The sequence below is a fragment of the Melanerpes formicivorus genome, unplaced genomic scaffold (assembly GCF_026170545.1).
Source record: "Melanerpes formicivorus ecotype bairdi unplaced genomic scaffold, bMelFor1.0.p_v2 SCAF_2, whole genome shotgun sequence".
Lineage (NCBI taxonomy): Eukaryota > Metazoa > Chordata > Aves > Piciformes > Picidae > Melanerpes > Melanerpes formicivorus.
In genome coordinates, this window is record NW_027142354.1 from 47,717,990 (window position 1) to 47,741,665 (window position 23,676).

The 23,676-nt window shown below is 52.6% G+C and overlaps 1 protein-coding gene across 3 annotated transcripts in view; it reads left to right on the top strand.

The window, feature by feature from the left end:
• Positions 1–23,676, top strand: part of ARHGAP26 (Rho GTPase activating protein 26) — a 141,457-nt gene that overhangs the window by 44,142 nt on the left and 73,639 nt on the right. For all 3 annotated transcript variants that reach the window (XM_068159030.1, XM_068159021.1, XM_068159012.1), the window contains exons 11-12: positions 2,578–2,656; positions 19,566–19,602. In XM_068159030.1, coding sequence (XP_068015131.1) covers positions 2,578–2,656; positions 19,566–19,602 — 116 coding nt within the window. The remainder of the gene's footprint in view (positions 1–2,577; positions 2,657–19,565; positions 19,603–23,676) is intronic.

A 23,676-nucleotide genomic window follows, 5' to 3' on the forward strand; every position in this document is an offset into this window, starting at 1 on the left:
TGGTACCCCCCTGGGCATTCTCCAGCTGAATAATGAGTGAGGAGGAATGTGGAGGCTGCAGCTTAAACGTATCCCAAGCAGGAGGACCTGGGTTCTGCTGAGCAAAGTGGTGCAATGGGAGCCTTGGCAGCTGAGGGTGGTGGGAGGGGACGCTCTTTGCCATGTAAATGGAGCTTTAATTCAGTTTCACAGCCCCTCCCCTCACACTGTGAAATGAGTTTGGCTTTGATGTGGAGCCCAAAGAGTTGTTATCTGCTCCAAGGCAGAACAAACATCTTCATCTTATCACCTCTGTGCCCTGTGCGTGAGGGAACCTGGCACGCCTGATACTGGGGTTGTTTCCCAAGGACCTCATTGAGCTGCTGGGAGGTCAGTGTCAAATTTACCACCACTAAATGGTTTGAATTCCAACCAAAGAGACAGAAATGCCAGGATTTCTCTTCCTAGAGTCTCCCTGGTTGAGCTAGAGCCCTTACAGGGCTTTCTGCTGGAGATACCTCTCAGCAGCAGCATACAATCATAGAATTGTTTCAGTTGGAAGAGACCTCCAAGACCACTGAGTCCAACCCTTAACCTAACACCACCATTAAACCTTGTCCCCAAGTGCCATGTCCACAGGTTTCTTGAACCACTCCAGGGAGGGTGACTCCACTGCCTCCCTGGGCAGCCTGTTCCAGTGCCTGGCCACTCTTTCAACAAAGAGATTGCTCCTAATCTCCAACCTAAGCCTCCCCTGGCACAATTTCAGGCTAAAGGCGGGGTTAGAAGCAGGTGCAGCTGCGAGCTGGTCACCCCAGGAGCAGCCTTCTCCTGCCATGGGGGAAGGATTTGCTGCCAGCTCCACATTTCCAGGGACTGCTCCTGGATCTCTTTGTCCCTGCACAACAAGGAGCTTTTTTTCCCCAGTGTTTGGAGGAGGTTTGGTGTTGGATGTTGAAGGTTTTCTTTCTGACATGGGATGATGGTTTAAGTGGTTTCCTCTTCCCTTCCAAATGAGTAAACTTCCAAACCACTAAGCTGGTGACTATGGACTGAGTCACCAGTGGGATTAGTGGAGATCAAACACATTCTGTCTGGTTTACTTGGACCTGTGCTGGTTGCAAGCCTCAATGCATGGCTTCTGCTGGCAGAACAGTGTCTGTGCCAAAAGTGTTGGAACACAAGCCAGTGTGTGCCCAGGTGGCCAAGGAGGCCACAAGCACCCTGGTCTCTTATCAGCAATAGTGTGGCCAGCAGGAGCAGAGCAGTGATTATCTCCCTGTATTCAGCACTAGGGAGGGTCACACCTTGAGTACTGGGTTCAGTTTTGGCCCCCTCACTCAAAGAAGGACATTGAGGGGCTGCAGCAGGTCCAGAGAAGAGGAACAAAGCTGGTGAATGGTCTGGAGAAGAGGGTTGGTGAGGAGCAGGTGAAGGAAATGGGATTGTTTGGTGTGGAGAAGAGGAGGCTGAGGGGAGACCTCATTGCTCTCTGCAGCTTATTGAAAGGAGGTTGCAGTGAGGTGGGGGTTGGCCTCTTCTCCCGAGGAACAAGTGATAGGACAAGAGGAAATGGCTTCAGACTGTTGCAGGGGAAGTTTAGGTTGGACATGAAGAGCAATTTATTCACCCAAAAGGGTTGTCAAACCCTGGAACAGGCTGCCCAAGAAGTTACCAGCTCATGACATGACCCTTGGGAGCCCAACCTTGGCTTCTACCTTCTGTGGCAGGGTCCTCTCATAGGCTTTTACATAGTGGCAGTGGTGTTGGCCCTGGGGTGAGGGCTGGGATGATGATGTCCCTTGGCTCCTCATGCTTTGTTTGCAGGCTCTTGGACCTGTTCTTTCTCCTTCTCATTAATGAGCAAAGCCAGAGCTGGTTTTGGAGGCTGGGTTGACACTGCTGGTCTCTGTCTAATGACAGGGGTGGCAGGGCCGGGCAGGACCAACCAGTGCAGGATGGCACACCCTGGGGCACCCCAGGACTCCTGGCAGGGCTCCCTCCCCTCAAGGCTGCTGGCAGGGGCACATGGAGCAAGATCAGAGACTGAACATCAGTTAGATGCAGTAGAAGGTCCTTAGAACATCATCAGCTTGACTGTGTAACTCCTCAGTGCATGGAGGTGGTCAGGGAAGTGATGCAGCCACGCTGGCACCAACGTCTTGGGGATGAAATCCATGCCACAGCAGAAGGTTCCCATTGTGAGCTGGTGCTTGTGGGGGTGGTAGGACGTGGGGGCTGGGATGTGAGGCTCTGCTGCTCGCTTCGTTACCTTTCTTGCCTTCTCCTGGCATTGCATGGATGTGCTTAGCCCAAGTGCAGGTGAGATGGCTGGCTGGAAGCCAGAGGAGGGATTTGCCATCCAGCTCACTTGCACTGAAACCACCACAGTTGTGTGGAGAGTGTTGGAGGTGTCCTCTGCTCATTTGCTGGTCCTCATTAGGACCTGCAGGGTCATCCCTGGAAGCTCAGCCCCATGCTGCTGAGGTTTGGCTATAGGAAGAAGGTTGTCCTCCTTCCCTCTGGTGGGAGGTTTGTGTTTGCCATCTTTGCTTTTCTTCCTACAGTTTATTTCTGACCTTCCCTTTGTCTCCTCAGCCCTGGAGTGATCACCATGCAGGCTCTGTCTGAAGAGGACCGCAGGCTGTGGATGGAGGCGATGGATGGCCGGGAACCGGTGAGCAGAGAAATGAGTCCGAAAGCTGTAGAGGAAACCTTTTGTAGCCTGGGGCAGGTGGCTGGCTGGCTGCTGAGCAGAGCTGCATCTGTGGGGCAGCTCCTGCTGCCTGCCAAGAGAAGAGTTTTAATCCCTTGGTTAAATATTTGAGGTAATACTGTATCTCCTGTGCATGGGTTGCTTGGAGGAGCAGGAGGAGGAGGGTAGGCTTGGCCAGCACAAACATGCTGCTCTGCTGTGCTGGAAGGAAAACCTGGCAGGAAGAGGAGTTGAAGGAAACACACTGGAGATTTCCAGGGCTTTTTGAGTCCTGTAGCTCTTCTCAGGTTGCACCAGGGGAGGTTCAGGTTGGATATTAGGAAAAATGTCTACTCAGAGAGGGTTCTTAGGCGTTGGACCAGGCTGCTCAGGATGGTGGTGGAGTCCCCATCCCTGGTGTTCAAAAGCCCTGTGGATATGGTGCTGAGGGATGTTGTTTAGTGGTGGTGGCTTAGCAATAATTCTGGCTCTATGGCATTGAAATACAGAATCCCAGCATGGTGGGGGGTTGAAAAGCCCTCTGGAGATCATCCAGTTCAACCCCCCCTGCTAAAGCAGGGCACCCACAGAGCTTGCCCAGGATCACAATGGCCAGGTGGGTTTGGAATCTCTCCAGAGAAGGTGACTCCACAACCCCTCTGAGCAGCCTGCTCCAGGGCTCCAGCACCCTCACACCAAACAAGTTTCTCCTCATGTTCAGATGGAACCTCCTGGGTTCCAGTTTGTGCCCATTGTCCTTTGTCCTGTCTGCCCCTTCCTTTTGCTCCCTGTCCTTTAGCACTGAGGATATGTGGTGGGATTATGAGCTCTAAGGGAGTGGTTGGACTTGATGTTCTCAAAGGTTCCCTGACTCTGGTAGCTGTTCCTGAGTCTTGTAGGGAAGGGCAGGATTTGGGTGAGCTGAGGAGCATGGACCCTGGTCGCTATACTCAGTGACAGCCTTCTTGCTGCTGTGTTCCTCCTGCCATGTCAAAGCTGCTGAGGCTTCCTCACCTCTGCAAGGGGTCATGGGGAGCTTCAGAAAGCTCATCATTGTTGGTTTATTTTTTAATGCTTCACCTGGTTCTGACTGGGCTTCCTTGGAGGGGTGGTGGTGTCTCAGTGGTGTGGTCCTGCCTGGGTTTGGTGTCCAGCCATGAATGGCAATCCTAGCACCACCAAGCAGCCTTCCTATGATCAGCAAGGCTGGACTGAGGACCTCTGTGGTTCCAGCACCAACCTCTAGTTCCAGTGTGCCAGCTGTCTTGCTCTCTCCCAGCTGGACCTCTACCTTGATTCTGGTAGCACCTGGAGGCAGGATATTTTCAGTTTCTTCAGGATAAAACCCATGGTGTTCTTGCTCCTGGTCTTGAATCAAGCCTTGTCCTGCTCCCCTGCTTCTCACCACCTCACCTCCACTGAGAACTGTGGTTTCAAGGATGCAAACCCCATGCACCAGCATCAGGAGCTGTGTGGATACCACCATCCAGTTGCATTTTGACCTGCTGATGTTCCTGGGGTCTGGCGCATCAGCAGAGCCTGGCTGCTACGATCAGCTTGCAGAAGAGCAGCCAGATTTGAGTTGCCTGTGAAGTGCTACCCATGTGAAAGGTGCTGTGAAGCAAGCAGCTGCAGGAGCCACCTGGATTATCCTGTTTGGGGATCTGGTTGTGTGAACTCCTCCAGAGCCCCACAGGTCTTCCGTGCTGCTGCCTGCGTGGCTCTGCTCCTCCCTCTCGTCCCCGTCAGCTGCGGGGGACCTGCTCGTCCAGCACGGCAAGGGAGGGTTGCTGTGCTTCATGCAATACCTCCTGGCTCCTCACTGATCATGGCCTTCAAACCATCAAACCTCCAGGTGTGCTGTGGGAGCCATGGGAATGAAGCCCTGCTAGAAATGGATCCAAGAGGTGTTTGACTGGTGGTGATGATGTGTGTTGACAGATGAGGTAGTTCCTTGTCCCGAGTTATCCTCCCTTCACCAAAAGTGAAGTTGTTACTCTTGCTGGGTTCTTATCTTGCTACACCAGGGTGTGGGATGGTACCTGCTCCACAGAGGTTTCCTTGAGCAAGAGACAAGGATTTAATCTTTGGACTCCTGGAAACATCCATTCCCTGCTTTGACTCTATTTATGTAAGCAAAAAGCCCTGCTGGAGAGTCTGCTTCCCTTTGGTGTGGGCTGAGGGTTTGCATGTTAATTAAGGGTGCATGAAGAAGAGTATGGCCAGCAGGTCAAGGAAGGTTCTCCTGCCTCTGCTCTGCTCTGGTGGGACCACAGCTGGAGTGCTGGGTCCTGTTCTGGGCTCCCCAGTTCTAGAGAGACAGGGAACTACTGGAGAGAGTCCAGTGAAGACTGGGAAGATGCTGAAGAACCTGGAGCATCTCTGTGAGGAGGAAAAGCTGAGAGCCTTGGGGCTGTTGAGCCTGGAGAAGAGCAGCCTGAGAGGGGATCTGCTCAATGCTCAGCAAGAGATAAAGGACCTGTGGGGGGCAAGAGGATGAGGCCAGACTCTTGTCAGTGGTACCCAGGGACAGGACAAGTGGCAACAGGCACAAACTGGAACCCAGGAAGTTCATGAGGAAAAACTTCTTAGGTGTGAGGGTGCTGGAGCCCTGGAGCAGGCTGCCCAGAGGCTCTCCTTCTCTGGAGAGCTTCCAAGCCCCCTGGCTGTTTTGATGCTGGGCAAGCTGCTGTGGGTGCCCTGCTTTAGGAGGGGGTTGGGCCTGGTGATCTGCAGAGGTCCTTTCTAACCCCCACTGTGCTGGGACCCTGGGCATATCGAGTGTGGGGGAGACTGGCAGAGTGGGGACAGCAATTCCACGTGCAGAGGCAGGCAGGGGAGCAGTTAGTGAGGTCTGGAGTTGGTTCCTTAATTTGTCATTAACAAACTCACCCCAACTGTTGCGTTATGTTGCAGTGAGATCTAAACATAGCTCGTGGGCTGCCTCAGCCAAGACATTTGTCACAACTTGAAATGATTTAGTCTGTGTCTTGCAGTCAGAGCAGTCTCCAGATAGCTATCATCAGGCTGTTAACTCTTCACACTCAATATTTGGCTAAAACCTGGTGTTGACTTTGGGGTTTCTTTGATGCTGCAAGAGGCCAGAAGCAGAAGACACCAGCTCCAGGAGAGAGCACTTGCATTCATTTTTGTCAGGTTATTCAGGAGAGGATTCCTATGGTTTATCTCCTCCAGTTTGTGGATGGTGGATAACAGAGTGCTTCTGAGATTTGGCTGGAGCCTGAGTGGAGCACCAGAGCTGCATTGGCTCTTAGCAGTGGCTGTGGTAGGCTGATGGATTGAGAGAGGCACAAATCATAGAATCAGTAAGGTTGGAAAAGACCTCAAAGATCATCAAGTCCAACCTGTCACCCAAGACCTCCTGACTGCTAAACCATGGCACCAAGTGCCACATCCAGTCCCCTCTTGAACACCTCCAGGGATGGTGACTCCACCACCTCCCTGGGCAGCACATTCCAATGGCTAACAACTCTCTCTGTGAAGAACTTTCTCTTCACCTCCAGCCTAAACTTCCCCTGGCACAGCTTGAGACTGTGTCCCCTTGCTCTGGTGCTGGTTGTCTGGGAGAAGAGACCAACCCCCTCCTGGCTGCAACCTCCCTTCAGGTAGTTGTAGAGAGCAATAAGGTCTCCCCTGAGCCTCCTCTTCTCCAGGCTAAACAATCCCAGCTCCCTCAGCCTCTCCTCACAGGGCTGTGCTCGAGGCCTCTCCCCAGCCTCATTGCCCTTCTCTGGACATGTTCAAGAGTCTTAATATCCTTCTTAAATTGAGGGGCCCAGAACTGGACACAGGACTCAAGGTGGAGGCAAGGAGCTGAACAAGAGAAGTGGTTTAAGAAGGCTGGGACTTTGCTTGCCAAGTCTGCAGCAGGCATGCCAGGCAAGGAGAGACAGTGGTGGCTCCTGCTGGTACCTTCTGAGCAGGTTGGTGAGCTTAGAAATTGTTCTCACATAAGTGAGGGTGCATGAGGAAGAGAGTGAGCAGCAGCTCAAGGGAGGCTCTGCTCCACCTCTACTCTGAGGCAACAGGCACAAACTGAAACCCAGCAGGTTCCATCTGAAGATGAGGAGAAAATTCTTTGGAATGAGGGTGCTGGAGGCCAGGAGCAGCCTGCCCAGAGAGGTTGTGGAGAGCTCTGGAGAGCTTCCAAACCCAGCTGGCCATTGTGGTCCTGAGCAAGCTGCTGTGGGTTCCCCTGCTTTAGCAGGGAGGTTGAACTGGATGATCTCCAGAGGTCCCTTCCAACCCCCACTGTGCTGGGATTGTGTGGTGCAGAAGTGAGATGCTGGGTTTGAAGTGTTTGGGGCATGAGAACGTTCCTCCAGGTGAACAAAGCCTCACCGTGTGAGGGCACACAGAGGGTTAAGGGTATGAGAGAAGTTAGGTCACGTCCCTCTTGAGCTGTGCTCATCCGTGGTCCTTAACCTTGGGTGGTGACAGAGAAGTTAGTTGAGCTGCAGATGCAGCTGGCTGTGATCCTGGGAGAGGAGATAAAGGTGGATGGATCTGAGCAGGGCTGCCCTGCTCCTTACATCATGCTGCTCTTTGCTCACTTTGCTTTGGTTGCCATTTTTGTGCTTTCAAGCAATCCAAGTCTATCAAACACAGCCAGGACTTCGTGGTGGCCTTGGTTCTAGGAGTTCTGTTCAGCCAGGGCATGATGGGGTGGGCAGTGGGTCTCCTACCCTTGGTCTCCTCACTGCCTTGGGAGCAAAGGTTCTCATGGGGATGGGCAGCACAAAATGGAGCAGGGTGGCCTGGGGAAGGACCTGTGGCCACTCTCCACTAGATGGCAAGCTGAGACCAGCCCTCTCATTGCACTTCTGCTCTGGTGGGTCTGTGGAGTGTCCAGGGCTGCCCTTGCCCAGCCACCCATAGGGCTGTGAGTTTGGGGAGCGATGTGACCCAGAAGTTGAGCTGCTCATGGCTGCCACCCAGCTCTGGTTGTGCTGCACGAGGTGGGGAATGTGCTTGTTGCCCAGGTTTGTCCCCAAACCTGGCACAGACTAAAATCAGAGCTGCTTCACTCTTCCCTTCCTCTGTCTTTTGTCTCCTGCTGCCCCAGGGTAAGCAGCTGATGATTTTGATGCTTAATCCTGATGAAAGCAGACCTGTGAATCTTGTAGGATTCCTACTTCTCCCCAGCCATGAGGATCCTTCCCCTCCTCCTGTCCTTCTGTGGCCCCTAGGCCTGGGGTTGGATGTTTCTGTGGTTACCACTGCCATCATCTTCTCTCACTCCAGGTTGGGGAGTCTGGAGGTTCCTTTGACAGATGCCAGGGTGCAAACACATAGAGGAGCAGCTGAGGGACCTGGGGCTGTTCAGCCTGGAGAAAAGGAGGCTAAGGGGAGCCCTTCTGGCTCTCTACAACTCCCTGAGAGGTGGGGGTTGGTCTCTTCTCTGAAGGAACAAATGACAGGACAAGAGGAAATTGCCTCAAGTTGCCCCAGGGAAGGTTTAAGTTGGACATGAGGAACAATTTCTTCCCCAAAAGGGTCATTAAGGCCTGGCCCAGGCTGCCCAGGGCAGTGGTGGAGTCCCCATCCCTGGAAGAGGGGTTTCAAAACCATGGAGATGTGGTGCTGAGGGACCTGGTTTAGTGGTGACCTGGCAGTGCTGGGTTAAGGGTTGGACTCCATGACCTTAAAGGTCCCTTCCAGCTGAAGTTATACTGTGATTGTGTGGTCAGCAGCTCTCCACCCCACCTCCAGCCTGGTGGCCATGGGACAGGAGCCTTCCCTGTGGCATTTCCCCCCTTGCGGTCTCCGGTGGTTCCTCCACATGGCCTGTGTGGTGCCAGGTGCCATGACCCTTTGCAAGCTCTGTCTGCATGTCACTAAGACTATTGACACTAGGATGGCACCACCCTGGGGCATGCCTCTGGATCCAGGCTTGGGGTGGTTGTAAGGGACCTCTGGAGATGATCCAGGCCAATGCCCTGCTAAAGCAGGGGCACCCACAGCAGCTTGTTCAGGATCACAGTCACAGAATCACAGAATAGATTGGCTTAGGTTGAAAGGGACCTCAGGGATTATCTACTCCAATGTCCAGGTGAGCTTGGAATCTCTCCAGAGAAGAAGGTCCCAGCACCATACCACAGTGCTGGTCCTTGCCCCTCGGCCAGGCTCCCCATCTGCCAGCTGCTGGGTGATGCTGGGGCTCAGTGGTGTCGCTGCCCTGCAGAGGTGGTGCTGGGGTTGGTAGCAAGCCTCAGTGGAAGCACCAAGCCCAGCCTTGCATTCCTGTCCAACGTGCAGCACCCTGGCCCCCACCTCCTCCTCTGATATTGCTTCTGGGAATTCTTTCTGCAATTCTTTTTCATTTCCCTTGTCTAATTATCCCAAATGGTGAGAGATTTATTTCCCAGTGGCAATGATGTCTTTTGAACTCGGGCCAGCGCTTTCAACCTCGGCATTCCTGTCATTTTGGCTCATTCAGAAAACAAATCCATTTGAAGGACTTGGGCTCAGCACCCAAGCTGCCTTGGGGGACTGTTGGGCACCAGCCTCATGCCTTCCCAGCCTCCTCCTATGGTGCTGGGCTCGCTGGGAGCTGCAGGCCTGCTTCATCCTTGGAACGCGTTTCATCTCTGGATTCTCATTTGTTTTCTCTGAAACAGGTTGCCCAGGGAGGTTGTGGATGTTCCCTCCCTGCAGATATTCAAAGCCAGACTGGATGAGGCCTTGCACTGCCTGGTCTAGTGGAAGGTGTCCCTTCTCATGACAGGGGGTTAGAGTAGATGACTTCTGAGGTCCCTTCAAACCCAAGCCCATTCTATGTGTCTGTGATCTCCTGCTCCTAGAGTTAATTTCTTACGGCCCTCATTAGGGCCACCAGAATGATCAGAGGACTGGAAGCTCCAGTCCATGAGAAGAGGCTGAGAGAGCTGGATTTGTACAGCCTTGAGAAGGCTTAGTGGAGACCTCACCACCACGGACCAGTACATAAAGGGTGACTGCCAGGAGGATGGAGAGGGTGACTATCAGGAGGAAAAGACAAGAGGTGATGGGGACAAGTTACTGCTGGGGTGATTCCCATTGGACTCCAGGAGAAAATGTTTCCCCCTGAGAGCAGCTGGACCTTGGAATCATCTCCCAGGGGAAGTGGTGGTGTCCCCTACACTGGACAGCTTTAAGTGTCACTTGGCCAGGTGCTGGGCCAGCTCAATTCCCCTGTTGCTTAGGAAGGTTGGACCAGGTGATCCTTGGGGTCCCTTCCAACCTGGCATTCCATGATTCATTTGCTTCTATATTGGTTTTGGTGCTGCTCTCTTTGTCTCTTTGGCTAAGTGTGTCCAGCAGAACTTGTGAACCCTCTTTATTGGAGACAGGGTCCAGGGGTTTGTGCTTAGGATGTGTTTAGAGTTGCTGCTGCTCCACCAGCATCTGGCAGGACATGGGAAGCAACCACTTTGATTACTGAGAATCCTAGCGTGGTGGTGTTGGAAAGGACCTCTGGAGATCATCCACTTCAACCCCCCTGCTAAAGCAGGGGACCCACAGCAGCTTGTACAGGATCAAAATGGCCAGGTGGGGTTGGAATCCCTCCAGAGGAGGAGACTCCACAACATCTCTGGGCAGCCTGCTGCAGGGCTGCAGCACCCTCACACCAAAGCTTCTTTTCCTTTCAGATGGAATGATGTCAGCAGAGCTTTTCTCTGAAGGTTGTGACTGTTAACTTGGTAGTCAGTGAGAAAAGGGAGTTAGTAGAGAGCAATCTTCACCCAGAACATCTTCTGACTACAGATGGTGGCCTTTGGCTGTTTTCCTTGCATGGGAGAGGTGGCCAAGGTGTTGGAGTGATCATCATGTTGGCTCTTCTGGTGCTCTCTAGGGCTTGGTCTCCTCAGCATGTTTCCTCATAACCTTTACCATGCTGATCTCTGTACTCCCTTGGTCCCCAGATGTGTCTTCCTGTGGGCTCTCCAGAGAGGATGCTTCTTTGGGTCTGCTTTATCTTGCAGCTTTTCCATTGCCTTTGTCCTTTCTGGGTTTGCTCGATTATGGCAAATGGTTTCTGTTCTGCTTTCCATCTCCTGGCTCACTCCAGTTGCTGCTTCTCCACCTCCCTGTCTGTCTGTACTGATCAGGGCATTTTTCTCTCCATCTCTGGGTTTCTACTGTTTGCTTTTCCTCTTTGCCTCTAATCTCCTCCCCAATCCAGACAACCCAGTGAACTTTCCCTGAACTGGAGCTGCAGTCTCACACCACCTGGGAGCATCCCAGCTGCCTCCGACAGCAGCAAGGTGCTGTCTCCATGGAGCTACAACACGTTGGCTTAGCTGCAGAACCTGGCCCAGTGGAGCTCCTGCTTTGGCTTTTTGTTGTCCAACCTTTCAAGACTTCTTTTTTTATTCTTTCTTTTATTTTTTCTTTTTTCCCCCTGAAAGTTCTTTGTCATTTTTGGGGGACAAGCTGCTGGAAGAGGATCCTCAGAGAATCAATCTGGGCTTCCACATCTAAGTGCTGGGTTCTGCACATTGGCCACAGCAACCCCATGCAGTGCTACAAGCTGGGGTCAGAGTGGCTGGAGAGCAGCCAGGCAGAGAGGGACCTGGGGGTACTGGTTGATGGTAGGCTGAACATGAGCCTGCAGTGTGCCCAGGTGGCTGAGAAGGCCAATGGCATCCTGGCCTGCATCAGGAACAGTGGCCAGCAGAAGTAGGGAAGTCAATTGTGCCCCTGTACTCAGCTCTGGTTAGGCCACACCTTGAGTACTGTGTCCAGATCTGGGCCCCTCAGTTTAGGAAAGATGTTGAGTTGCTGGAAGGTGTCCAGGGAAGGGCAACAAAGCTGGGGAGGGGTCTGGAACACAAGCCCTGTGAGGAGAGGCTAAGGGAGCTGGGGTTGCTTAGCCTGGAGAAGAGGAGGTTCAGAGGAGACCTTATTGCTCTCTACGACTACCTGAAGGGAGGTTGTAGCCAGGTGAGGGTTGGTCTCTTCTCCCAGGCAACCAGCACCAGAACAAGAGGACACAGTCTCAAGCTGTGCCAGGAGAGGTTTAGGCTGGATGTTAGGAAGAAATTCTTCACAGAAAGAGTGGCTGGCCATTGGAATGTGCTGCCTGGGGAGGTGGTGGAGTCACCATCCCTGGAGGTGTTTAGGAAGAGACTGGATGGGGTGCTTGGTGCCATGGGTTAGCTGATTAGACGGTGTTGGATGATAGGTTGGACGCAATGATCTTGAAGGTCTCTTCCAACCTGGTCTGATCTGGTCTGGTCTGGTCTGGTCTGGTCTGATCTATTCTATTCTATTCTATTCTATTCTATTCTATTCTATTCTATAGCAAGTGGCAACTTGTCAGATTCTGTCTTAGTTTTTTATCTCTGACATAGATGTCCCTGCTCACTGCAGGGGGGTTAGTCAAGATCACCTTTGATGGTCCCTTCCAACCTGTTGCATTCTATGATCTCATGCTTCCAGTGCTGCTGTTTCTCCCTCTCCAGGGCTCTAAGCCATGTGAAGCCTGGAGTAGCAGCTTTGCACCGAGTTTATGAACTTCTGTTGTGTTTCTAAAGCTCTTAAGCCAGGGAGGTCCTAAGCCTTGATTCCAGGCTTTTACTGAGGGCTCCAGCAAAAGCTGCTTCAGTGGTTGGTGACTAACCCAGCCAGAGTTTCTGCTGCACCACCCTGACAGCTTTTTGTCCTTTGCTTAAGAAGCTGTTTGGGTCATGTGGAGGAGCAAAGGCTGGGGGCCTGAGTGTTAGTCTGGCCACAGACCTCAGGACATGAAACAACACCAGTGTGTGTGGAAGAGGTTTCCTGGGAGGTTGTAGATGCCCCTCCTGGAGGTGTTTGAGGCCAGGATGCATGAGCCTTGAGCAGCCTGGGCTAGTGGAAGGTGTCCCTTCCCATGGCAGGGGGATTGGATCTAGATGATCTTGAAGGTGCCTTCCAGCCCAACCCCATCTGTGAATCCCCCACTGCCTCTGCTGCAGTCCCTGCTGCTCTCTTCCTTCGGGCCAGCAGGGAGGTGCAGTGGCCAGAGGTGATTGGAGTTTGCAGAGTCCCTGGAGAAAGCTGCTTGATCAAACCTGACTTGCAGGATGGCTGGGTGACGAGTGGTGACTTGTCTGTGAGTCTGGGCCTGGACAGGAGGAGCAGCTTTGGAAGAGGTTGCATCAAGTGATCTTGTTACAGGGCTGTGGTGGGAACCCAGCTGTGCACCCTCCGGCTGCATCTATCCAGCTGTGCTGGCAGCCTTGGTTGGAGACAGAGAGCAGAGTTCTTCACTTTCCTTTTCTCTCTGCTCTTACATCACCTCTGCTGAGAATTACTGCAGCAGACATCTGAAGAAACATGTAGAAAGGATGGGGCTGGGCTCTTCTCAGTGGTGCCCAGTGACAGGAAAGGGACAAGTGGCACAAACTGGAACTCAGGAGGCTCCACCTGAACAGGAGTCTGAGGGTGCTGCAGCCCTGGAGCAGGCTGCCCAGAGAGGTTGTGGAGTCTCCTTCTCTAGAGACTATCCAACCCCACCTGGCCATGGTGATCCTGGACAAGCTGCTGCGGGTGCCCCTGTTTGAGCAGGGGGTTTGGAGTGGATGATCTCCAGAAGTCCCTTCCAGATCCCCCCCAATGGGATTCTGTGATAACAACCCAGCAATGATTTTGGGATATGATTTTCCTTTTCCAGAACTTCTGGTTTAAAATTCAAGAGAAGTCTCTTGGGCCTGTTCCTGATGTTTCACTTGCAGATGCCCCTGCTGACCTCAGGGGGCTGGACTAGGTGACCTTTAAAGGTCCCTTTCTATCCAAACCAGTTTGTGATTCTATGGAGGGGCACTACAAGCTCAAGAACAGCTCCAAGAAATCACCTCTGCAGCTGCTGAGAGCTTACAGAAGTCTCCTTGGCTGCAGTGGGCAGGGCTGGTAGGATTGTGGTCCCTTTTCTGCTTGACCTTCTCAGAGCCTGTGAGTTCCCACAATGATTTGTGTGGCTGGCATGCATGGCCTGATGGCCAACCCACAAGAGCCTGTCCAAACCAAGGGCTAAAAGTGGTCTCACCTCAAAGATGTTGCAGCTGTGGCATGAAACCTCTCTGAACAATGGTTCAGAAGTACTGGGCAGTGCCAAACCTCCTCATGGAGGTGGAAGATGAGGCATGGCTGTGATACAGTTTAAAAGTTAAGATCATAGACTCATAGAATCAGTAAGGCTGGGAAAAAACCTCAGAGATCATGAAGTCCAACCTGTCACCCAGCACCTCATGACTGCTAAACCATGGCACCAAGTGCCACGTCCAATCCCCTCCATCACCTCCCTGGGCAGCACATTCCTATGGCTAACAACTCTCTCTGTGAAGAACTTTCTCCTCACCTCCAGCCTAAACTTCCCCTGGCACAGCTTGAGACTGTGTCCTGTTGTTCTGGTGCCAGTTGCCTGGGAGAAGAGACCAACCCCCTCCTGGCTACAACCTCCCTTCAGGTAGTTGTAGAGAGCAATAAGGTCTCCCCTGAGCCTCCTCTTCTCCAGGCTAAACAACCCCAGCTCCCTCAGCCTCTCCTCACAGGGCTGTGCTCGAGGCCTCTCCCCAGCCTCATTGCCCTTCTCTGGACATGTTCAAGTGTCTTAATATCCTTCTTAAACTGAGGGGCCCAGAACTGGACACAGTACTCAAGGTGTGGCCTAACCAGTGCTGAGCACAGGGCACAATGACTTCCCTGCTCCTGTTGGCCACACTGTTTCTGATGCAGGCCAGGATGCCATTGGCCTTCTTGGCCACCTGGACACAGTGCTGGCTCATGTTCAGCCAGTACCCCCAGGTCCCTCTCTGCCTGGCCACTCTCCAGCCACTCTGACCCCAGCCTGTAGCCCTGCATGGGGTTGTTGTGGCCTTGCTGAAGTCCAGGTAGATTACATCCACTCTGAATTGGTTGCTTAGACAGGCTGAAGTTTGCCGTCTGGAAGTCCAAAGTGAGGGTTCTGTTATTGCTCCTCCTTATTCCCCTGCATATTGAAAACTCCACTGTCTCATGGTCGCTGCACCCTGGCCACCCTCCTACCATCACATCTCCCACCAGCCCTTCTCTGAGAACAGCAGGTCAGTCAGGGCCTGACCCCTGGTAGGCTCACTTAACAGCTGCATCAGGAAGCTGTCCTCCATGCACTCTCAAGAACCTTCTGGACTGCTCCTCTCTGCTGAGTTAAGTTCCCAGCAGATGTCTGGCAGGTTAAAGTCACCCACAAGGATGAGAGCAGCATTTCAGATGGGTTTTGATGTGCTCGGGCGGCTTTTCTCAGCAGACGTTGACAGGAGGAAGGGTGTGGAGGGAGCCATAGCGAGGGGCTGGCTGTCCTCCAGAGCAGATAGCTGCTGGAGGAGGATGTGCAAGTTCTTGCTCAAGCATCCTAGAAAACTGAAGGGGAGCTCCTGAGCTACCAGTAGAAGTTTTCACTTTGAATCGGTCACTTGAGTGGTCTGAATGTCTCTGCCCTACTGGCAACCAGCACCAGAACAAGAGGACACAGTCTCAAGCTGCACCAGGGGAGGTTTAGGCTGGAGGTTAGGAAGAAGTTCTTCACAGATAGAGTGATTGGCTGTTGGCATGGGCTGCCCAGGGAGTTGGTGGAGTCACCATCACTGGTGGTGTTTAAGAGGAGCCTGGATGAGGCACTTGGTGCCGTGGTTTAGTTGATTAGATGGTGTTGGGTGATGGGTTGCACTTGATGATCCAACCTGGTTAATTCTATTTTTGACACCACAAAGTTCCCCAAGACTCCTAAATTCTTGACATGATTATTCTTGACTTGCTCCAAAACTCTGCTCTGTCAAACTTTAGTTATTCCAAAAATGTCTTTTTCTCAGCCACTTGACCTTTAGCTCCATTGTTCCAGAGGCTGCTCTGTCATGCTTTGTTGCCCACCACTTCCACCTATCCCCTTTGTTTCTTTCCCTCTCCCCAAGTATCTGCTGCCTGCTTGCCAGTTCCCACCAAGATGTGGTAGCTTGATGGTTTCACCCAGGTGATCATTTCCTTGGTTTGAGCCAGGTAATTTTTGTCTTGGGTGACAAAGACAAAGGGTTGTATAACCAGGCTGAGCTCAGCAGTGCAGATGGCTGGCCAGGAGCCCAGCCAGCTCCAGCTGTGAAGGCTCTGGGGAATGCCTGCACTTGTAATAAAACCTGGGCTTGGTTTTAATTAGAACCATCCTTTGGTTCAGATTGGAGGGGCAGAAGAGCAAGACCCGTGTGGAGAATTCAAGCCCCCAAGATGCTTCACTTCTGAGAAATTTTCTATTGAATTTGGGGTTTTTTTGGATTTCTTTTAATCAGGCTGAGGCTGAAATTCAGTCTTGAGCTGAAAGTGGTATTGGAAGGAAGGAGGAGGAGGAGAAAGAAAGAGGGAAGTGAGGTGGTGGGGTGTTGATGATGAGCACTAGGTCAGAAGGGAGGGAAGGAAGGAAGAAAAACAGGAGCTGCCAGGGACCCTGGGCCACCCTCTTCCAAATGCACAGCCCTGTGCTGAGTGACATAAAGCAGCATTTCACAGCAGGTTTCTGCTGCCCTGCCAAGTCTCTCACTTGGGAAGCAAGGCAGATTTTCTTCCTCCCCTCCTCCCGCAGGGACGTGGGCTGGGAAAGATCTCCCTGCTGTCTACGTCCCTCTGGCTGACAGAGCTGGGAGGGTTATTTGTAGCCACAACACAGCAGAGTCAAGCTCTGAAAATCCTGCCTGTAGTATCCAAACCTGGCTCTGGGACAGAAATAGAGCAGGGCTGATAAGGCAGAGCCAGGAACAAGGGCTGATTTCATCAAGGTTGCCAGGTGTCCTGCTCTGAACAAGGAAATGTGCTTTTTTGTACAGCAGCCTTCCTGCTCTGAGCCCTGCTGGCACCCTGCTGCTGGGCTGTGTCCCAGCATTGGAGCTCTGCAGTGCTGTGCCAAGCTTGCTGGGGTGTCAGGTGCAAGAGGATCCTGCCTGGCATGCTCCAGTTCTCCTTCCTCCTTTCCCTCCCTCCCTCCTTCCTCCTTTCCCTCCCTCCCTCCTTCCTCCTTTCCCTCCCTCCCTCCTTCCTCCTTTCCCTCCCTCCCTCCTTCCTCCTTTCCCTCCCTCCCTCCTTCCTCCTTTCCCTCCCTCCCTCCTTCCTCCTTTCCCTCCCTCCCTCCTTCCTCCTTTCCCTCCCTCCCTCCTTCCTCCTTTCCCTCCCTCCCTCCTTCCTCCTTTCCCTCCCTCCCTCCTTCCTCCTTTCCCTCCCTCCCTCCTTCCTCCTTTCCCTCCCTCCCTCCTTCCTCCTTTCCCTCCCTCCCTCCTTCCTCCTTTCCCTCCCTCCCTCCTTCCTCCTTTCCCTCCCTCACAGAACTGTTTTGGTTGGAAGAGACCTTTCAGATCCATGAGTCCAACCCAGCACTGCCAGCTCACCACTGAATCATGTCCCTCAGCACCACATCTCCAGGGCTTTGAAACCCCTTCAGGGATTAAGGACTCCACCACTGCCCTGGGCAGCCTGGGCCAGGTCTTGACAACGCTTTTGGGGAGGAAATTGTTCCTCATGGCCAACCTAAGCTTCCCCTGGTGCAATTTGAGGTAATTTCTTCTTGTCCTATGGTTCTTCCTTAGAAGAAGGGACCGACCTCCACCTGGCTTCATGGTTGGGAATCTCCCCAGAAAGGAAGAAGACCCCACAACCTCTTTGGGCAGCCTGGTCCAGCCCTCCTAGGCCATCTGAGTCAGTCTGAGTGGCTGGCCTCCAGCCTGCATGCTGCTTTTCACCCCATTTTCTTTGCCTTTATTAAAAAGTTGCAAAACAGCCCTGTAAAAGGTCTGAGCTTCTCCTGCCCGTGTCCTCACAACATTATCTTTGGGTGGCTGTCAAGCCACGTTGGGGCTACCAGCTTTGAAGGAAGAGAATGATTCCTATTTATACTTTATTTTTTGGCCTGTGTATCTTCTGAGCTGCAAGCTGAGAAACCCGTTGATGGTTGTTTGGAGGCATTCTGAATATGAATCAGAAGGAAGTTGCACAACTGCAGAATTTCCTCCTATTGCTTAGGGCTCTCCAAACATTGAACTCCTCCAGGGAGACCAGGGAAACCTGGCAGCACTTGACCCATTCTGTTCAGAAGCTTGGGTCTCAATGGGTTGAGAGGTAGGCCCCAGCACCAGTAGAAGGAGCATTAGCTGGAATCTTCCAGGGACTAGGTGATTGAAATGGTGGGTTCCTTCTCAGGTGGAGATCCCTCTGTGGCTGTCACCTAGGACTGCTGGCCCTCATCTTTCATAGATTCATCAACTGGTTTGGGTTGGAAGGGACCTTAAACATCATCACGTTCCAACCCCCTGCTGTGGACAGGGACACCTCCCACTAGACCAGGTTACTCAAGGCCTCATCCAACTTGGCCATGAACACCTCCAGTGGAGCTCCTGGGGGACATCCTAATAGCAGGGAATGCCAGGAAGCACACAGACCCTGAACCTCTCTCCTGCGTGTGTGTATCATGAACTGTGAGCCTGGGGTGGGAGAGGTGGAGAAGGACTTTCCTGTCTGGTTGCAGAGCAAAGCCTCTGCTCCTCCCTGCTGCCCTGGGCTGTGTTGGCTGTTGCTGCCTGGTCTGTTGCTATCAACAGAGCCTTTGGAACCTTTCCTTCCCCAGTGGCTATTTCTGGAGGTGCCGTGTGATTCCGGCGGCTCCCCGCGCTGCTGCCGCTGGAAGGGGCTCCCTGCTTTGTTCCCAGCAGAGGAAGGGTGTGCACAGCACCAGCTTTGTTCAGCAGTCCACACAGGACCTTACTCCTGTTCTGCTGTATGCTGCCATGCTGGGCTCCAGCTCAGGAGGCTGGGGAGCGCCTCTGTGTGTGTGCAGTTTGGGCCCTGGGCTGACCAAGGGTGATGGACCATGAGTTATCCATGACCCAGCAATGTGTCCTTGTGGCCAAGAAAGCAAATGGTCTGCTGGGGTGCATTAAGAAAAGCATGGCCAGCAGGACAAGGGAGGTTCTCCTTGCCTTATGTTCTGTCTGATGAAACCACATCTGGAGTCCTGGGTCCAGTTCTGGGCTCCCCAGTTCAAAAGGGACAGGGAACTACTGGAGAGAGTCCAGTGGAGGCTCTGAAGAAGCTGAGGGGCCTGGAGCATCTCTGTGAGGAGGAAAGGCTGAGAGCCCTGGAGCTGTTGAGCCTGGAGAAGAGCAGCCAAGCTGCAGTAGGGATTCAGATAGGAGGAAGGTCACCAATATCTGAAGGCAGGAAAGTGTTTGGCTGAAGCTCCAGAGTTAGTTCAGAGAATGGCTTTGTCACAGGCAGTGCTTTGCCTTGCCTCAACCTCCTGCATTTCAGGTCCTCTCCATGTGAATGACATTTGTTTTCCTCTTTGCCTGATCATAGAATGCCAGCTTGGAAGGCACCTCAAGGGTCATCAGATTCTTGAGATCAGAGCAACCAGCTGTTGCTCTGATGCCCATAAGGTGTAAAGGGATTTGTCTGCTGTGCTCGAAGTTTATAACCTTGATGTGCATCTTTGAGAAGAGCTTGGGGGACAGGACTGCAAAGCTGTGGCAACCTGATGGATTGAAAGCAGAAGGCTTGAGTGGCTTTGAGGACCATGCTGCTGGGGATGATACTTCTTCACTGAGAGGTTTATCAGGCATTGGAATGGTCTGCCCAGGGCAGTGGTGGAGTCACCATCCCTGGGTGTGTTCAAGCAGTCCCTGGTGCTTAGGGACGTGGTTCAGTGTCGACCCTTCAGTGCTGGGTCGAGGGTTGGACTGGATGAGCTTGGAGGTCTCTTCCAACCAGATATATTCTGTGATTCTGTGATTGAGGCAAGTCCTCCTTTACTGTCACCTGTAAAGGTGACACCAAATATGTCATCAGTCCCCTCTCAGGTGGATCCATGCTTTTCATGAGTCTTTCTTCTTGTGTTTTGCAGGTCTACAACTCCAACAAGGACAACCAAAGCGAAGGCAGTAAGTATGCCTGTTCAAAACAGACCCCTGGAAGGTGGTTGTGCTGCATGGTGTGCAGGCTTTGGGGGCCAGCAGGAGAGTTTGATCTGCTGGCTGTGCTGTGCTCTCCTGGGCCAGCAGTGGCTATGGGGAATGCCCTGGGGAGGAGCTGGATCCAGCACTGGTAGGGAACAGCTGCAGAACCTTTGTGGTGGGACTTGGAACCGTGAAGAGCAGTATTGAGCTGTTTCCTTGGCACTTTGGGGTGCATCCCCTCCTGCTCACCCCACATCCTGTGTTCTTTGCCACAGAAGTGGGGCAGGCATGCCTTGGGACCAGCTTCTTCTGCTTTTTGGATCCAGTGGGTGCAGGTGGCACCTTGAACCAAGCACCTCTCACTTCTGAATCAAAATCTAGAGGATGAAGGTGCCTTTTGCAAAGGGATGTTGGAGCAAAAGTATAAATAGTAGGAAGGTCCTGCTTGATGAGGATTGTCAACAAAAGCCTCTGAGAAAGCCCACTGCTTTCATTATGGTTTGGGCAATCAAAGAGCTGACTCAAGCAAGCAGTTGTTTTTCCTCCTGGAGGAGTGGTTGCTCCTGGTCCTGGCTCTTATGCCCTATGTTTGAAAACCCCTTAATGGAGCCATTTCCCAGTAGGTTTGATTGCCATAATTGCAGTAGTCAAAGTCCTGATTCCTTCCCTCCTTCCCCCAAAGCTGTTGGTCAGGCAGGAGCCCAACCCCAGGGTGATGGTTAGTGAATGGTTCATTTTTAGACTGCCTCAGAGTATTTTCATCTTGAGCAGAAGCTTTTCCCTCACAGTAATGGGTGTCATTGGCACCTGATGTTCCTCATCCCCATTTCCAGCCCTTGCACAAAGCAGGCTCTTCATCCTTTCTGCTCTTGATGTGGCTTCTTCCTTCCCTGGTGGTTCTCTGTGCCATCTCATCCCATAGATGTTCCACTTGGCTTTGTGCAACCCACATGATCCTCACAGACCTAAATGCTGTGCCTTATGTTCCTATGGCTGATGCCTCAGCTGGCTATGAGTTCTGCATCATAGAATCATGGAACTGTTTTGGTTGGAAAAGACCTCCAGGATCATTAAGTCCAACCATCAACACAATGTCAGGCCATTTCCTCTCCTTCTATCACCTGATACTAGGGAGAAGAGACCAACCCCACCTGGCTCCAACCTCCTTTCAGGGAGTTGTAGAGAGCAATGAGGTCTCCTCTCAGCCTCCTCTTCTCCAGACTGAATGCCCCCAGGTCCCTCAGCTGCTCCTCACCAGCCCTGTTCTCCAGACCCTTCACCTGCTTCATTGCCCATTGCTGGACATGCTCTAGCACTTCAGTTTCTTCACAACTCCATCTCTTCTCCAGTCTACAGAGGCACAGAGAACATGACTTGCACCACTCTGTCCAACCCTGGCCATGAACTGTCACTGCTGTGTATTCCCAGGACAATCTGTGGTGATCTGGTTCAAGAAGGGTGTTCAAAGAACCATTTTCTAAGCTTGGCTGGGGGGTGATGCAAAAACAGAGCAGACATTAGGGATGGGGGTGGGAGGAAGGGTTGGTGAAGCAGCTGGTGAAGTAATGACTGCTTCTGAAAGAAGCATTTATCACACCATGGCCTTCCCCTTTTACGTGCTGTCAGCCAGAAACCCTCCTGGGGCTGTGACTTAGGCTGGAGTCATCCTGCAAAACAGCAGCAGCCCTTTGGAGACGGTGAGAGCTCGAGTCAAGTGAGTCCATGGCTTTCCCAGGGTTGGTTGTATCATTTGATCCCAGTCTTCAGCTGCCAGTCTTGCAATGGGTCCCAAGTTGGGGCTCCTAAATGCTTCTTTGGGGGTTCCTCAGGTAAGGGCTGTCTGGGTGGTTGTTCTTCACCCAGGCTTTTCACTCCCAGGCTGTTTGCTTTTGGCAAAACTCAGCAGGACCTTGCTGAAGACACCCAATGCCAAGTTGCCCCCTGTACATCTTCAGCAGACAAAGCTGGGGTTTCATCGGCCAAGGAGGCTTTGCCAGAGTTTCCTGTCTTTTAGTACCTCTTCCCTTTCGATGGTCCACCTTAAATGTGAGAAAAATCCCAGCATGGGGGTGTTGGAAGGGACCTCTGGAGATCATCCACTCCAACCCCCTGCTAAAGCACCCACAGCAGCTTGCCCAGCATTACAGTGGCCAGGTGGGTCTGGAAGCTCTCCAGAGCAGGAGACTCCACAGCCTCTCTGAGCAGCCTGCTCCAGGGCTCCAGCACCCTCACACCAAAGAAGTTTCTCCTTCTGTTCAGATGGAACCTCATGGGTTCTGGATTGTGTCCATTGCCCCTTATCCTGTTGCTGTTCCAGTGCTCAACCACCATGAAAATCTGCCTTGTCTGCTCTGTAGAGTCTCCTCCTCCAGCTTTGGCACCCTTGGCTGGATGCTGATGCAGCAGCAGGTTCTCCTGAACCATCTGGTGGCAATTATCTTCACATACGCTTCTGACTGGGGCTGCTGCTGGTGTGTTCAAACATCTGACTCTGCTGTAGCCCTCATTAAAACCATGTCTGTGGTGAACTGCTTGTCTCACCAGCCACAGTTGAGATTGATTTGAGTCTGGCTGTGTGCCAGCTTCCCATAAGGACCATGAGTATGGTGATGGAGTGGAGTCCAGATGCAGTTTCTGTCCCTGAAAACTCCTCTGCTTCCTGCCCCTACCTGTGGCACTCACAGTGCTGCAGTGAGATCTGCTCTTGGCCACTGTCTTAATTTCATGGAGCTTTTGGATCCTGCTGGGTGGCCAGATGGTCACTGACCCAAAAGGTGGCTTATCTTAATCTTCTTTGGGAGCTGGGAGGAGGTGGTGGTGAATGGTGGGGGTGAGTGGGCGTCCATCAACAGCCACAGCCTGAGGAATTTAGGTGCACTAATTTGCAAACCAGGAAGACTTGTCCTGCTCTGAGGGCCACAGCAATGATGAGAGGGCTGGAAGCCCTCTGCTGGGAAGCCATCCTGAGAGAGTTGGGGTTGTTCAGCCTGGAGAAGAGAAGGCTCCAGGGAGACCCTCTGGTGGCTTTTCAGTGCTTACAGGGGCCTGTAAGAAAGCTGGGGACAGACTTGATCAGGGCCTGTTGTGACAGGACAAGGGGTGCTGGTTAAACTAAAAGAAGGAGATTCAGACTGGAGAGGAGGAAAAAATGTTTGACATTGAAGGTGGTGAGATTAAGAGCCAGATTTCCCAGAGAGGTGGGAGATGCCCCATCCCTGGAACCATTGCAGGTGAGGTTGTTTGGGACTCTGAGCTTCCTGCTCTAGTTGCAGATGGCCCTGCTGTAACTGCAGGAGGGTTGGACTAGATAATCAGTGACAGGACAAGGGGCAACAGGCACCAACTGGATCCAGGAGGTTCCATCTGAACAGGAGGAGAAGATTCTTTGGTGTGAGGGTGCTGGAGGAGAAGATTCTTTGGCGTGAGGGTGCTGGAGCCCTGGAGCAGGCTGCCCAGAGAGGTTGTGGAGTCTCCTTCTCTGGGGAGATTCCAAACCCAGCTGGCCATTGTGATCCTGAGTAAGCTGCTGTGGGTGCCCCTGCTTTAGCAGAGAGGTTAGACTGGATGATCTCCAACCCCCACTAGCCTTGGGGGGTTGGGATGATCTCCAACCACCACCTTGTTGGGATTCTGGGATTCTGTGGTAAAGCTTTACAGCTGCAGGAGATGTTTGGAGGGAGGAAGAGCATGGCTGCCATGGGTGACCTGTGTGGTCGTCACAGGTTTTTCACCCAGGCAGCCTAACTGAGCTGCAGAATTCACACAGAGAAACATTGTCCCTCAGCAAAGGTGACACACATCTCTTGTCTCACAGCTGTTGCACACAGGCACTGATCTGACCTTGCTGTGACATCATCCTCCTAGTGCTCCTGACCTGCTCTCCTCCAGCTCTGTTTTTCCTTGCAGCTTATTTCTCTTTAATCCCTTAATTCTTTGTTGATAAGGCAAATCAGAGCATGGGGGGAGGGAGCACTGAGTCAGCTCTGCTCAGCCTCAGGCAGCCTTGCTGACTCCAGCAACAGAAGGTCAAAGCCAGCTCTTCTGCATAAGCCTGAGTGA